The sequence below is a fragment of the Ursus americanus genome, chromosome 21, assembly GCF_024610735.1.
Source record: "Ursus americanus isolate L20-20 chromosome 21, mUrsAme1.1.p, whole genome shotgun sequence".
Lineage (NCBI taxonomy): Eukaryota > Metazoa > Chordata > Mammalia > Carnivora > Ursidae > Ursus > Ursus americanus.
This window is the reverse complement of record NC_142147.1, coordinates 3846565-3860317: the sequence shown is the minus strand read 5'-3', so window position 1 is coordinate 3860317 and position 13753 is coordinate 3846565. Positions and strand designations below refer to the sequence as shown.

General features: G+C 53.8%; 1 protein-coding gene across 1 annotated transcript; it reads right to left on the bottom strand.

The window, feature by feature from the left end:
* Positions 1 to 1490: 1490 nt before the first annotated feature.
* CIBAR2 (CBY1 interacting BAR domain containing 2) lies at positions 1491 to 13527 on the bottom strand. The gene is made up of 9 exons (XM_087853408.1): positions 13508 to 13527; positions 12247 to 12481; positions 10515 to 10583; positions 10339 to 10440; positions 9345 to 9449; positions 6613 to 6726; positions 4749 to 4850; positions 3848 to 3949; positions 1491 to 1829 (listed from the first exon to the last, which is right to left on the bottom strand). The coding sequence occupies exons 1-9, from the start codon at positions 13525 to 13527 to the stop codon at positions 1491 to 1493; spliced, it is 1188 nt and encodes a 395-aa protein (XP_087709534.1).
* Positions 13528 to 13753: the final 226 nt, after the last annotated feature.

Sequence of the window (13753 nt, the reverse complement as noted above, 5' to 3'; positions counted from 1 at the left end):
ACCATGGAGCAGGGTGGGGTAGCCCCCGGAAAGAGGCCAGGTTCCATTCCACGTCCCTACCAGCAGCCAAATCGTTCCTGGAGCCTTGGTGTCTACATCTATAAAATGGGAAGGAACATACCACCTATCCTAGGTGGTCCTGGGAGAACCAAACGTGGTATACACAAAGCACAGACTGCTGCTCACTGTCGCTCTTGCCTTCATTATCCCCACGAAATAAACCAGGGAGCTGTGTCTTCAGGGCTCCCACCTATGAAAGACAGAAAAAAAACCCAGGCTTTTCTGTCTAAACTTTATAGGAATAAATTTAAAGTGTCTGATTCAAGATTCACAAGACTAAATATAAAGTCCAAACAGTGAGGCTTTCAAATGTTGTTTCTCTGTGGGTTGTAACCTTTCTCCCTCTGACTTTATGGAAGCGTCAAGGGAACACCCCTCTGTTTTCTGGAGGGGTTGCTCTGCCAAAGATACGAGTTGCTTAAGGAAGCCAACTAGATCCTCTAATTTATTCGGCTGATTTGTATTTTAATAGAAGCGTCCCTGTGCCTCACCCTCCAGCGAATCCCGTCAATGTCATCGTTTGGGCGTTCAGCAGCTCTGAAGGGGATGCCTGCTAGCTCATCCTTGCTCGAATCTGTGATTCCGTGATACGTGATGGAGAGCCTATGTCAGTATTGTGGTTGACCCTCTGTCTTCTCAGCTGTCTGTTCAGACCTGTACCCGTTTTCGATGGGGTGGGTTGTCTTCGAATTGTGGAGTTTCGAGAGTTTTGTGTGCATTTTGAATACGAATCCTTTGTCGTTAGGGGTTTTGCAAGTATTTTCTCCCAGTCTGTGGCTTGTCTTCTGGTTCCCCAGACAAGGCCTTCCACGGAGTAGAAGGCTTAATTTTATAAAGTACACGTTACTGATTTGCGTCTGTGTGTGGCTAGTCTTTCGGTGTTTTGTGTTAACACTCATCACCAAACCCAAGGTCATGTAGTAGATCATCTTCTGTATTTATTCTAGAATTGCTATAGATTTGCATTTGACATTTATTGGTGGATAGTTCTCAGTGAATTTTGGTGTACGTTGTAAAGTTCGTAGCTGCATTCATTTCGTTCTATAGGGTTTCCAATTAACCGTCCCTTAACTAAATTTGGATAAAGCCTGGGATATTTGGCTCCGTTCGGTTTGAATTTCAACACTTGGGGGATTCCGCAGGCCCGCCCGTGGCCGCGGAACTGTGGCTGGGCGTCCCTCACTGCCCCCGAGGGCCGGCAGGGGGCAGCCGAGCCCTCACTCCTCAACTTCCGCCCTGCACTGCGCATGCGTGTTCCCGCCCCGCCCCGTCTCCACGTGCCTGCTGACAGGAGGCGGTGAGGACGCTGAGGAGGCAAGGATGTGGAAGGAGGAGGAGGTGAGGACGTGGAAGGAGGAGGTGAGAAGGTGAGGACGTAGAAGGAGGAGGTGAGGAGGCGAGCACGCGGCAGGAGGAGGGAGTGGGGACGCTCAGGGAGCGGCCTCCTGCGCGTGGCAGGCGTCCGCTGAGAGGGAGTCTTGGAAGGACGCGGTGCGGAAACTGCGGGGCTCGTGCGTCGGCGGCCGGAGCGCGTGTCCCGCGCGGCTTTGGCGACGGGCTGGCGGGCGCGCGCCGTGCTTGGCGGGCCCCCGGTGGCCTGGTCGTGCCGCGGAGCCGCGCTGCCCGGGTGGTATGCAGACTGGCGTGTGGCTCGGCGCTGGGAGCATGGCGCCTCCGGCTTGCTGGTCTTTGCTCTGCTTCGGCTGTTCCGGCTCCTCGGCCTCCACGCGCGTTTGGGTTGGGTTGTGTTTCTTGAAGGCGCGTTGGACCTTGAATGGCGCCACACGGAGTCTGGCCGACTTTGGGTTGTGTAGACGCTGACGTATGGATTCCTCCCGTCCGTGAGCACCGTCTGCTGCGTCCTAGTTTGCAGGGTGCAGCCTTTCCCGTCCATGGCTAAGTTACGAAGCGCGCCACGTAAGGCTTCTGGACGGCCCTGAGTAGGGGGTCCCCTTGAGCCGTCTGAGCAGTGTCTGCAGTGGGCCTCGGGGCCCTGTCACCACAGTGCCAGAAATGCGCCTGCTCCCCCAAAGCCCCGCTCCCCTGAACCAACAGCTCCTGTCTTCCTGTGCCCGGACAAGGCTCCCACTGACCAGGTGGGTCCTTCCGGCTGGACATGCTGTCAGTGCGTTCTCTCTCCCCCGCAGACACCTGCACAAATTGCTCTGGCAAGCAGTGGGTGAGCTTGCCTTCGGTGAGGAGGGGAGAAGAGGCGGAACCTACACAGGGAGGAGGACCATCCAAATACAATGCTGGCGAGAGGCCCCAAAGTCATGCTCCTTCCACACCTGCCCACCCCACCTCTGCCTGTGCCTCCGGGGCCCCAAAAGAGAGAAGCTCTGAATTTTTCTGCCACTTCCCAAGTGACCATCCACAGAGATGGTGGCGAGGAAGGCTCTGGCTGAGTCCAACCCTGGAATTAGGAACCATTGGTCTGTTAGGTGCACTGGGGTCAGAGCAGGAAGGGACCAGCACCTACTGTGTGCCAGGAGCTATCGGGCTCCAGGCCTGCCAGGTGCATAAGCAAGGCCATTTTTCTTTAGAAACTGTCCGTGGGGTTGGGACACAGCTGAGATTGAAGAAGAGGTACATTTGCGTGTGTGTGTGTGTGTGTGCACATACATATGCATATAAAACTATGAGATACAATATACAGTATAAAACGTGACTACATGTAAGATACAATCTATATGTTGTTTTACAAATTATCTGTCATATAGAAAATATAGAATATTTCAGTTATTTTTGGAATAGGTGTTCTCCCTGGTAGAATCAGGGTGGGCTTCCCGGAGGAAGTGCCATGGAACTGGATTTGGGGTAATAAAATTTTCACTGTGGTGAGGATGTTAATCCTGCGATGATCCCATGAAGGTTTTGTGTTTCCCACATTGTTGAGAAGAAAATCATGGTACTCACCCCCTTCCTTCACCTTCGTCAACCCTCCACCTTCCTAGACTTGTGTGATGTGTCCCTGGTCCCACGATTATCCCCACATATCATGGCCATGTGTTAGGGGTGACTCATGTCCCCCCAAAATTCCTGTGTTGAAATCATAACTTCCAGGGCCTCACAATGTGGCCTTATTTGGAAATAGAGTCTTTGTAGATATAATTAGTTAGGATGAGGTCACACTGGGTCTACTACTCCAATAAGACTGGTGTCTTTATAAAAAGAGGGAATTTGGACACACGTACAGGGAGAATGCCATGTGAGGATGAAGACAGAGATCCGAGTGCCGCGTCTCTAAGCCAAGGGATGCCAAAGATGGCCATCTTGCACCAAGGCTGGGGGAGAGGCCTGGAGCACGTTCTCCCTCATGGCCTCAGCAGCAGCCCACCCTGCCCACATCTTGATCTCAGATGTCAGGCCTCCAGAGCTGTGAGAGAGTAAATTCCTGCTGTTTGAGCCCCCAGTTTGCAGTGCTTTCTTACAGCAGCCCTGGGAGACGAACCCACCCTGTTCTCAGCATTAGCAAGGGTTTTAACACCTGAGTCCCCAGGTCATAAGGTGGCAAGTGAGACCCAGCACGATTCAGGTTAAGATGCACCCCGTTTTTATTGAGCACCTCTGGTGTATTAGGCACCATGCTAAGCCCATGGATCCTCAGAGTGACCTGTGGGGTGAGCAAGATTGTCCCTGTTGTGCAGACGAGGAAATAGAGGCTCGGAGGATAAAAGACTCACCCGGGGGGCGGGGTGGGGGGAGAGCAGAGCCCCCAGCCCACCCCAGCCCTGAGCATCCAGGGTGATCTTTCCTTCTGGGGAGCTCCATCCTATTGCTGGGGTGCCTGCCCCTGTCCCCTGAGGTCCTCCACAGGGTCCTCCTTGGCAGAGTGCTCCGTGCTCTCCTCCTCGTCTCTCCTCTGGCTCCGTATGGTGGTCTGAGCATTCTGCACGATAACAGTCATCACCACAGCAACGGCATCAGTAATTTTAAGGGCAGCGACAAGTATCAAGCACTTTCTAAGAGCTTCCTGTAGATTTGTTCACCTAGTACTCACCACAACCCTACCAGGGGGTCCTGTTATTAGCCATACTTTGCAGGGGAGGAATCTGAGGCACAGAAAGGTTAAAGCACTTTCCTGAGGCCACACAGCTTGGGAGCAGTGGTTTTGGACCAGGGTGGTCTAGCTGGGGGCCGTACTTGCTTCACTGCCTTTAGAGAGAATTACTCAGGAAGCCTGTCCCCTCCACTGTGGGGCGAGGGCCCCCCACTCACTGAGTGACTAAACCTTCCCTGATAGGCATGAGGCTGCTTAGAGTCTTTGTCTTACTTGGTTGAGCACTCAGAGGTATTCCTGCAGAAATAGAAATGTACTTTGCTGAGCTTGTCGGAGAACTTGGAGTCTATGTACCGTATGACTATGTACCGAAAATCTGAGAAGTTCGGACTTCTGAAACCTATGGGCCCAAGGGCTGGGAAACAGGAGTGACCTGTCCAGAGAGCCGTTGCTTCTCAAGTGGACACACTTCAGGATGCCTCTAGGGTGCACTCAGGACACATGGTGGCTACCCTGTGCTGGGTTCTGTGTGTTACTGATTTAACTTCCAGGCCAGTCCAGGTCAGACCCTGGGGCAGATCTCCACACTCCCCAAGCAGCGTCTCCGCCTCAGGACCTGATGCAAATCCCTGTCCTCAGATGGCCTCTCCCTCATCACAGGAGTCACACTCCCACCCCCAGTGCTCACCTGGCCAGTGAGAGCCCACGGGACAGCTGGGGAAGGCATGGTATCCTTGAGTGGCCGAGCATCATAATGTCCATAAACCCCATGCATCTTGGCTCTAAAATCCTGCCCAGGAGAGACCAGGATGGGTTATTGCTAATCAGGAAATGAAGGAAGTGGTGGTGGTGGGGAGTTGATGCATAGCTGGTATTACCAGAACCCCTACCCGGACAAGGTCCTGTCTGGGAGTTTCCTGTGTGTTTCTCTAGGCAATCTAAAGTAGCCCGGTAAGTGGGCATTATCATCCCATGTTATAGATGGGCAAACGGGCCCAGAGAGGCCAAGGAACGCACCCATAGTCACACAGGAAAATTAGAGATTGCTCTTGGCCCTAAAAGAATGTTGTAGAGATGAGTGGGGCACTTGGGTGGGTCAGTCAGTGAAGCATCTGCCTTCAGCTCAGGTCATGATCCCTGGGATGGAGCCCCACATCCGGCTGCCTGCTCAGTGTGGAGTCTCCTTCTCCCTCTGCCCCTGCCCCCACTCGTTCTCTCAATCTCTCTCCCTCTCTCTCAAATAAAAATAAAATATATAAAAAAAAAGAATATTGTAGAGATGAGTGAACACACCAGAGCCTATTGGTCTGCATTTAACCTCGTGTGGTGGTTTTAAAGCTTACCCAAAAATTCTTTGACACTTTGCCCATCAGAAGCTGAAATATAATTCTCCTCCCCTTGAATATGTCCTTAGTGACTGACTCACTTCTAAGGCATAGATTGTGGCAGAAGCAACACTAAGTTACCTCTGAGTTTAGGTTATAAAAGGTGATACATTTTCTAACCTGCCCCTGTCATGGGATACAGTCTTTATTTTTTATTAAAAAAAATTTTTTTTTAAGGTCAGGGATGGGCAGAGGGAGAGAGAGAATCTGAAGCAGGCACCATGCCCAGTACAGAGCCGGATGTGGGTGTCCATCTCATGACCCTGAGATCCTGACCTGAGCTGAAACCAAGAATCAGACATCTAACCCACTGAACCACCCAGGCACCCCAGGATGCTCGCTTTAGGCCCGCTGTCATGCTATGAGGAAGCCCACGCCAGGTGGAGAGGCCTCGGGGAGGCCGGCATTCGGGCTGCAGACCCCTGTGGGCCCAGGCAGGTGGGGCTGTGTGGGTGTCCGGCTCCTGCAGTAAGTGCCCCAGGGCCCCTGAGCTCGGAAGTACCCTGTGTTTGGTCCAATGCTCTGCTGTCACTCTCTTGAAATTCTTAATGATCATTGAATGAAGGGCCCACATTTTCGTTTTGCACCAAACGGTGCAAACCAGGAGGCCTGTCCTGTACCCAGATAACAGGCATCATCTATCAGATACGGGGGAGGGAGCCTTTAACACGACTCCCGCCACAGATGCCAACCGACTGAAAACCCAGGAAGGTCCCATGTAAGAGCATCCCGCTGAGCCCACCAACCCCAAAACCACAGAAGATAATCACAGCGAGCGATAGCTGTTTGAGGGCACAGGGTTTGGAGCAGTGTGTCGTAGATACATCAGCTCCTGCCGGATAGTCATCAGATCAGGCGGGGATGATTAGCACTTTGCCTCCAAACAGCCAGCATCGGCCTGGGGTGCTTTTTGTCAGTGTTGGCTCACCTGGTGGTTTTTAAGCACCCAAGTGATGCTGAACACATTGAAGGACAGACTTGGGAAAATCCCCCCACCTCTAGTTTTGGCTGCCAGGGGCGGATGTTTAAAAGAATTCATCGGAATGAGTCTTCAAAATGATAACAATTGCAAAATGTTGCCAATAAAAATGGCTTCTATGAAGATACCTAAAATCAAACTGGAGCCCCACACCGTCAAGTAGAAAATGGGGCATTTGCAGGGAATACCTCCAGATCTCTCTCCAGGTCGTAGCTCTCCAGGATCTGGAAGGCGCTGGAATAGACCTCCACAGCTTTGGCATGGAAGACCATCTCGATGGTGACAAAGTCTGAAAAAATTTTCTATGGGGAGAGAAGCCCAAATCACATAAACAACACTGTCACAAGGGGAGTCCTGGGGTCATCGTGAATGTGGACAAATGGGGGGGGTGTTAGCTGTTCTTATGGGGACAGGTCGTAAGCCTGTGTTACTTCTGATTTTGTTTGAACAGACGATACATTCCCCTTCAAAAGCTGCCTTGCACACGAATTGTTCTGGAAAGGCAGAGGGCTTGTTTCTTGTAGCCAAAACCTCTGGCCTCTGTCACCTGTGGGCTATGAGTGGATCTTCCGGGAGAGGCCTCACAACCTGACGAGCCAGCTTGTCAAAACGTAGTCTTGGGTTTTCATGATCAGATGGTTCTGCTCAGCTCTACAAGCTCTTACAGAGCTCCTCCTGCATGCCCGGCCCCTGCTGCCTGCCGGGCCTTCGCAGAGCTCCCATTTTGCTTTGGTTCCCCACAGGACACAGGCTTGGTGTGGGGGAGGAGCTTGCAGTTTGGAAACACCCCGCTTCACACAAACATTGGAAGTCCCTGGTGGGGGAGGCAGGCTCAGGGCAAGTGCCCAAGCCAGCGCAGGAGAGGAGAGGGAAGAGGGGCCAAGACTGTGATGGGAACACCTGCTTCCTTGCCCCTTCCCTGCTGCCCCTGGGAGGCTGGCCTGGTGGTCACCTCTGCAGATCAAGAGGCAGGGCCCAGGCCTTCCCCTGCCGCTCGGTGGCACGTGGCCCAAGAGGATGACCGATCCTCTCTGAGCCCCAGCATCTTCGTCTGCACAACAGGGTCAAAGGTAGTTCCAGTTTACAAAGCCCTACGAGATTCAGTTAGCACAGCTGCTCTGTCTGGCTCCCCGAATCAGCCCCAGCCCTACCTGGAGTTTGTCAGAAACGCACATTCTCCAGTCCCACCCAGCCCCACAGAATGGGACTCTGGGGTGGACCCATCGCTGGGGGTTCTAAATTTTAAGCAGCCCTCCAGGAGATTCCTGCTGCACGCTCAGCTATGCGAACCCCTCTAACAAAGCATCACTTCCATGCTTTCACAGGAGCCAGAGAGCTCTTTTGTAAATATGATCACTTTATTAGAAATAGGACCTACACCTATCATTATCTGCAGTTCTGAGTTTTTGCTCTTTCAGAACTGGGAGGGCTCCGTCAGGGATGGCTTGGATAAGTGCCTCTTACAAACCTAATCCCCAAAGTTTAAAGGATGCCTATTTTAAACTGCATGCATCTTTTGGCCCCTAACTGTGGAGGCCAAGAATCTCATCCCAAACTCTTGCTGGCATCCCACAGAGCCCTGCTTTCAGGCCCCATAAGCCTCAAGTGCTTAATATTGGCCTGCTGGTAGTCTTCGGTCCTGCCTGCTACATAGACGCGTGAGCACTCATCACCACGGGTTTTCTCCTTGTGCGTTTATTTCCCAGATATTGACTGAGTACTGTGAAGTGCCAGGCCCTGGACCCAGTGCAGGCACCCAGCAGAGGACACGGCAGACAGGCACCCCATCGTGCCCCATGTGTGCATGCCCGTGGCAGTGACATGCGTGGGGGGGGCAGGCGTGAAACAGCAAGATGCCCCCACACTTTTCACTCTGTGTTGATTGGCATGCATCATGGGTCTCCCCAGGGTGTCAACTGCATGAGGACAGGGGCCTTGCTTTTCTGGCTGTGGTGTCCCAGCACCAGGCACAGTGCCTGGCACATCGTAGGTGTGTATTCAACATTTGTTGAATTGATGAGTGAATTAAAGATACGATTAACTCATCTCCCCTGAGATAACTGCCCCCAGAGGGAGCAGAGCAATGAATTAACATCAGGGCTGGACTGGGCTAGGGGTCCAGGTGAGTTTCCCTGAAGATGAGAAGGTGTTAACTTGATGCAGAGTGAGGGCAAAGCCTTCCTGGCAGCGGGCACAGCCTGTGCAAAGGCATTGAGGTATGTTGGGGTTCGGTGCACTTGAGCGTGGATTGATGCGTCCAAGATAAGGCTGGGCTGGGGCTTCCGGAGGCTTGGGGAGGATACTGCCTTTATCCTTAGAGTACAGGAAGTCATGGGAGGGCCTTTAACCCAGGAGTGACAAATTGGAGCTGCCTTTTATGAGATCCCTGGGGCTGCAACTTGGAGGGAGGGGGCTGTCAAGAGTGGCTGCAGGGATCTCTGTGACCGGCTGGGGTTCTGGGCCCAGGATTCTGGGTTGTACCATGGGGTGTGGGGGTGTGGAAGGAGGAAGCACCTGGGCCCCCCTGCTGACCTAACCATGGCTTGCTCAGTGAAGAGCAAAGAAAGGAGGAGGAAGTTAGAGCAAATCTGTGGGTCCTTGTGTGGAAAGGATGGAGGCTTGGGGGGACAAAGTCTGCCAAATTCTCCTGGTGGGGAGCTGGGCCTGGGTGCTCAGAGGCAGAGCCTCCCCCCTGCAGCCAGGATTAGGCCAAGATCCACTGACCTGGGAGCCCAGGCTCTGAGAGCCGTCTGGGCAAACAGGTGTACACACATGCTCACATACATACGTGCTCACACGCACTATGCACACACATGCACACACGCTCACACAGACGTTTTCAGGTTCACACGGACACACATGCTGTACAAAAACATACGTGAGGCCAGAGCACTTCTAACACAGGGCCGACTACGCCTACCTGTAGGTCCTTCAGCTTCTGCTTCTGGAAGGTGTCGATCATCTCCTCCAGCTGGTGGGTGGTGCGGCTGGCATCCACTGAGGCCCTCTGCACACTGGTCTCTGCCTGGCTCCAGAGGGAAACATGTCATGGGGTGGTTCTGGCCTTTAGACACTATTCTGGGTCATTTTCCGTTCTTGCCTTGGGTCATCTCTCTTGCCTTATGGACATCTCTTGCAAATTCGGTCGTCGAAGGAAAGGCCAAGTAGCACCATGGTGAAAGGGCCAGGCGCTGCTTGGACAGACCTGCTTCCTAGCTGCGTGACCCTAGGCAAGTCACTAAACCTCTCTGAGCCTCAGTTTCTTTGCCTGTAAACAAGGGACAGTAATAACATCTGCTTTGCAGGGGTGTTGTTGGAATTAAACAGTGGGCACCTGCTGGGTATATAACAGGTGCTCCACTTTGAATAATTAATTCCTGCATGTGGAACGTTTTTAGGTAATTAAGTAATTCATTTGGCCCAACTCCTCGCCAGGCACACGAAGAACCTGGATTTTAGTCAGACACCCTCAGAGTGGAGTTCCAGGTTTGCCTGGTCTCGATTTCCCTGTCTAGACAATGGGCCCACATCCAGTGAGCATTCAGTAATAGCCCTGACAAGGAGGTGGGGGCACGGAGGGGTGACTCGTTGGCTTACTGAGCAGTGTTAATGAGGAGACAGAACCCAGGTCTCCTGGCCCCCAGCCCACTGCTTGCCCTGCACCTTCGACTGGCATCCTGAGCACAAGGCTCTGCACACACCTGCCCAGGTAAAAGCTCACCGGGCTGTTTTGCGAGGTCGTTCATCCCCTGCACGGGATCCTGCCTTCCCAGACAGACCTGGGGCACTCACCTGGGACTGAGAAAGGTGCTGTTAAGGAGCCAGGTTAACCAGCAGCCCCGACCCACAGGACCCCTGTGAGAAATGGCCGCCCTGGCCCGGCAGCCTCAGGCCTGACCTCCAGGGAAGGATACGATCATTTGCCTATCCGAAGGGGACTTCTGCCTCAATTTCTCCAGCTTTTCCAGTTGTTTGATCTCATTCTTCTGGACTTGCTTGAATTTCTTGATCTCGGCCTAGCGGAAAGAGAAGGGCTGTTTCCTGGGTGTGCGGGCGGGCCAGACCCCGTCAGGCAGTGCCCCCTGCTCACCCGTGTCTGCTTGATGTGCACCCCGTAGAGTTTCAGGGGGCTGACGACCTTGGTCTCCAGCCTCTCGACCTGGGGGAGCACAGACACGCAGAGAGTAAGAGCAGGCAGAACCAGAGAGGTGCGTGGAGCCTGTGGGGCGTCCCACTGCGTTTAGAGAGTGCTGCGTGACAGGAGCCTGTGGGGGGCTGTGGAAGCACGAGACACCCTCCCTCACCCCTTAGGGTTGTGAGCACTGGCCTGCGCTCAGGGCTCTGCCTTCCGAAGCCTCAGGCAATACATTTCACCTCCCGAGCCTTGTTTCCTCACCTGTGAAATGGGTATAATGACTATGCCCACTGAGGGTGTCGTGACTGTTTGTTGGGAGCCACTGGGATTCCAGTTCTCCAGACTGCCTTACAACCTCACTGCTGGGACTAGAGAGACTCACTTGGAACACGAAATAGCCGGGGATCCAGAGCTAACTGAGCTGAGCACGCTCTGCATCTCCCGAGGACATAGGGCCTGTGAGGGGGATGCCTCACACCCCGGAGTCGGTGCCTAAGTGCCAGACGTAGGAGCCCCCAACCCTTCCCCTGAGCCCCTGAAATCCCTGATTGCTGGCCACCACCCCCAGGGGTTCTGAATCAGCAGGTCCTCAGTGTGGCCCGAGAATCTGCATTTCTAACAAGTTTGCAGGTGAGGCTGATGCCTTGAGGACCAGTGGCAGGGAGATCCCCTGAAATTTTGGCTTCCCAGACGGGCCAGGGGATCTGGAATCCCCACCAAGCCCCTTCCTTTTCCATGTCAAGGCTTATGACCCTGCTGGGTAAACCCAAATCTTAAATAATAATAATTTCCCAGGAGTCGAAAGGAAAAGGGACTTTCCCCGTTGCTTTCCTTACAGCATTTTCTTTAGGAAACCTGCAATTGTAAATCCCTTTCTCTGTCCCTTTGGGACTTATGTAAACCCTTTAAAAGCTAAATAAGATTCTTGATGGTTTACAAGCTGGGAATGGCAGGCATGTCTTTGAAACGTCAACATCAAGGACTGACAGGTCTCCAGGGAGTTGGCTCTGGGGCCTGGCTCCAAGCTCTGAAGACCTGTTGTTCACAGAGATAGGAGAAGTTTTACTTTTCCTCGGGAGAGAGGTGTTTCGCTGACACAGGCAGCCAACCAGCCACCAGGTGGAATTCGGAAGTCCCGTGGGACAAACGGTGCCGTCTGGTCCCCTGTCCTGAGACAGTGTGTGTAGGGGTGTTTCTGCCCCGCTGTGTTGGGGAATGAGGTTTCTGGCTGCTGTCACCTGTGCATTACCTACAGTGTGTCTTGTTTTGTGCTTCTTCAAAAGAAAAACTGGTTGGATCTTGTCAGTCACACAGAGGGCTTTCCTGGGCTGGCAGGTGATGTTTATTTTTAGTCCTCTCCCTAACACCCTACTGCCTCCTTGCCCTCATCCGCCAGGATTGCTCCGGGTCCTGGGCCCTGGAATATGCCTCCTGCCCACAGTTGTAGCCCTCATGCCTGGTTCCTGGGGCCCCTGCCTTATCTGGCCTTTGCCTAACACTGCAGAGCTTCCAGGCTTTCAGTCCCATAAAGGGCGGCATGACCCCGGGGATGGAGTGGTGTGTGTCCACCCTTCAGGGATGCCTTTGGCAGAGACATGCTCTTTAGCTGTGGTCCCCGCGTTGTGGCTCCCACCCTTGGACCTGACCCCAGCCAGGGGACTGGAGTCCTCCTGGGCGACCCACCTACCTCAGCCTGTCGGTAATCCTGCACCTTGGCCAGGTCCTCAGCGAAGTTCCTCATGGTGGCCCGCATCTCCGGGTTCTCGGTGTTGGCGAAGTCGGTGAGCTGTTTGACAAGCTGGTCAGCCTTGTCCCGCAGCCGAGCTGTCTTGCGGGTGTAGGCGGCCAGGAGCGAGCAGAACTGGCCAAAGTACTTCTCGGCATTGGTCACGGTATTCTCCATCACCCTCACCTGGCTGTCCCTGGGGAGGAGGGGACTGAGAAGCTATTCTAGGCCATGACACCCAGGCAGGTCAGGACAGTGACATAGGGGTCACCCATGCATCACCCCCCACCTAGCTGTCGAGCACCCTGCCAGGTGTCTGCTCCCCCTCCCCTGATAATGCTCACTGTTCTATCAAGGCAAATTTGGGAAACCAGCAGGGTCGCAAGGCTGGTCAAATGACTGGCAGGAATGCAAAGGCTAGTTTGGCTCCAAATCCGGTCTTACCCTCCCTGGGACCCTTCCTGGGGTTTTGATCTTCCTGGCGGAGTTTTCTGTATTCCAACCATCCCTAGCTGCGATGGCCCCTTCCCTCCAAAATCCCCTCATTCTGCTTCCCCGTTCCCCCCCCCATAACTGTTGAAATTCTCTCCCTTCTCCGAACCCTGAAGGTCTTTTAAAAAATTAAAAAACTTTTTTGGGGGCCAGTTTTAGGTTTACAGAAAAACTAAGTGGAAAATACAGAGAGCTCCCATATGCCCTCGCCTCAGGGTGCACACGATTTCCCTGTTATTATTAATAAGGGCTGCATTTTTAAAGAAACACATCGAGGGGTTCAGAGGCACCCTCGAGTTTGCGACGCTCAGAGGAACCAGTCGCCAAAACAAATGGGTAAGGGGCAGGCAAGCTGCAAGACAGCATTGATAGGATCTGGCCGGAGGCACATCTGGCCCAGGACCATGCCACAGGGTCTTGGTGTCTGGTCGGCTTGGAGGTTCGAAGAGAGGTTTTCCAGGTGGAGCTGAATGAGGCAAAGATGGGTATGGATCCTGTGAATTTGGCTACCCCAGAGCTGTGGGCAATAATGCTGGAGAAGCAGAGGTCAGATTCAGGAAGCTTCCCTGGGCTTCCCTTGACCTGGGGGTGGGGTGGTGTGGGAGGGAGAGCACCCTTTACTACCACCTGTCCCCAGCAGGCCTGGCTGTCCCCATCTCTCTTGGTGCATCAGGCCCCCAAACCTTGCTTCCCCTTCCCTCCCAGCCAAGGCCAGCACAGGGCCACTCACCTGGAGAGGACAATGCTCATTGTGACCGGAGGCACCAGCTGTCTTAGGCTAGGGGAATAAGGACAAGGCCCCAGGGGTCCCACAGGCTAGGGAGATTCTGGCAGGGCTGGGCGCAGCCGTGTGGTCTGGGCTCAAGGGACGCTGCCACCTGGTTGCCAGGCAACGTGGCCACCCGCAGCCACCCTGGGAGGAGCCCTAGCTGGTTGCCTGGCAACCTCTCCCCAGGCCAGCCTTGCATTGGCTGGG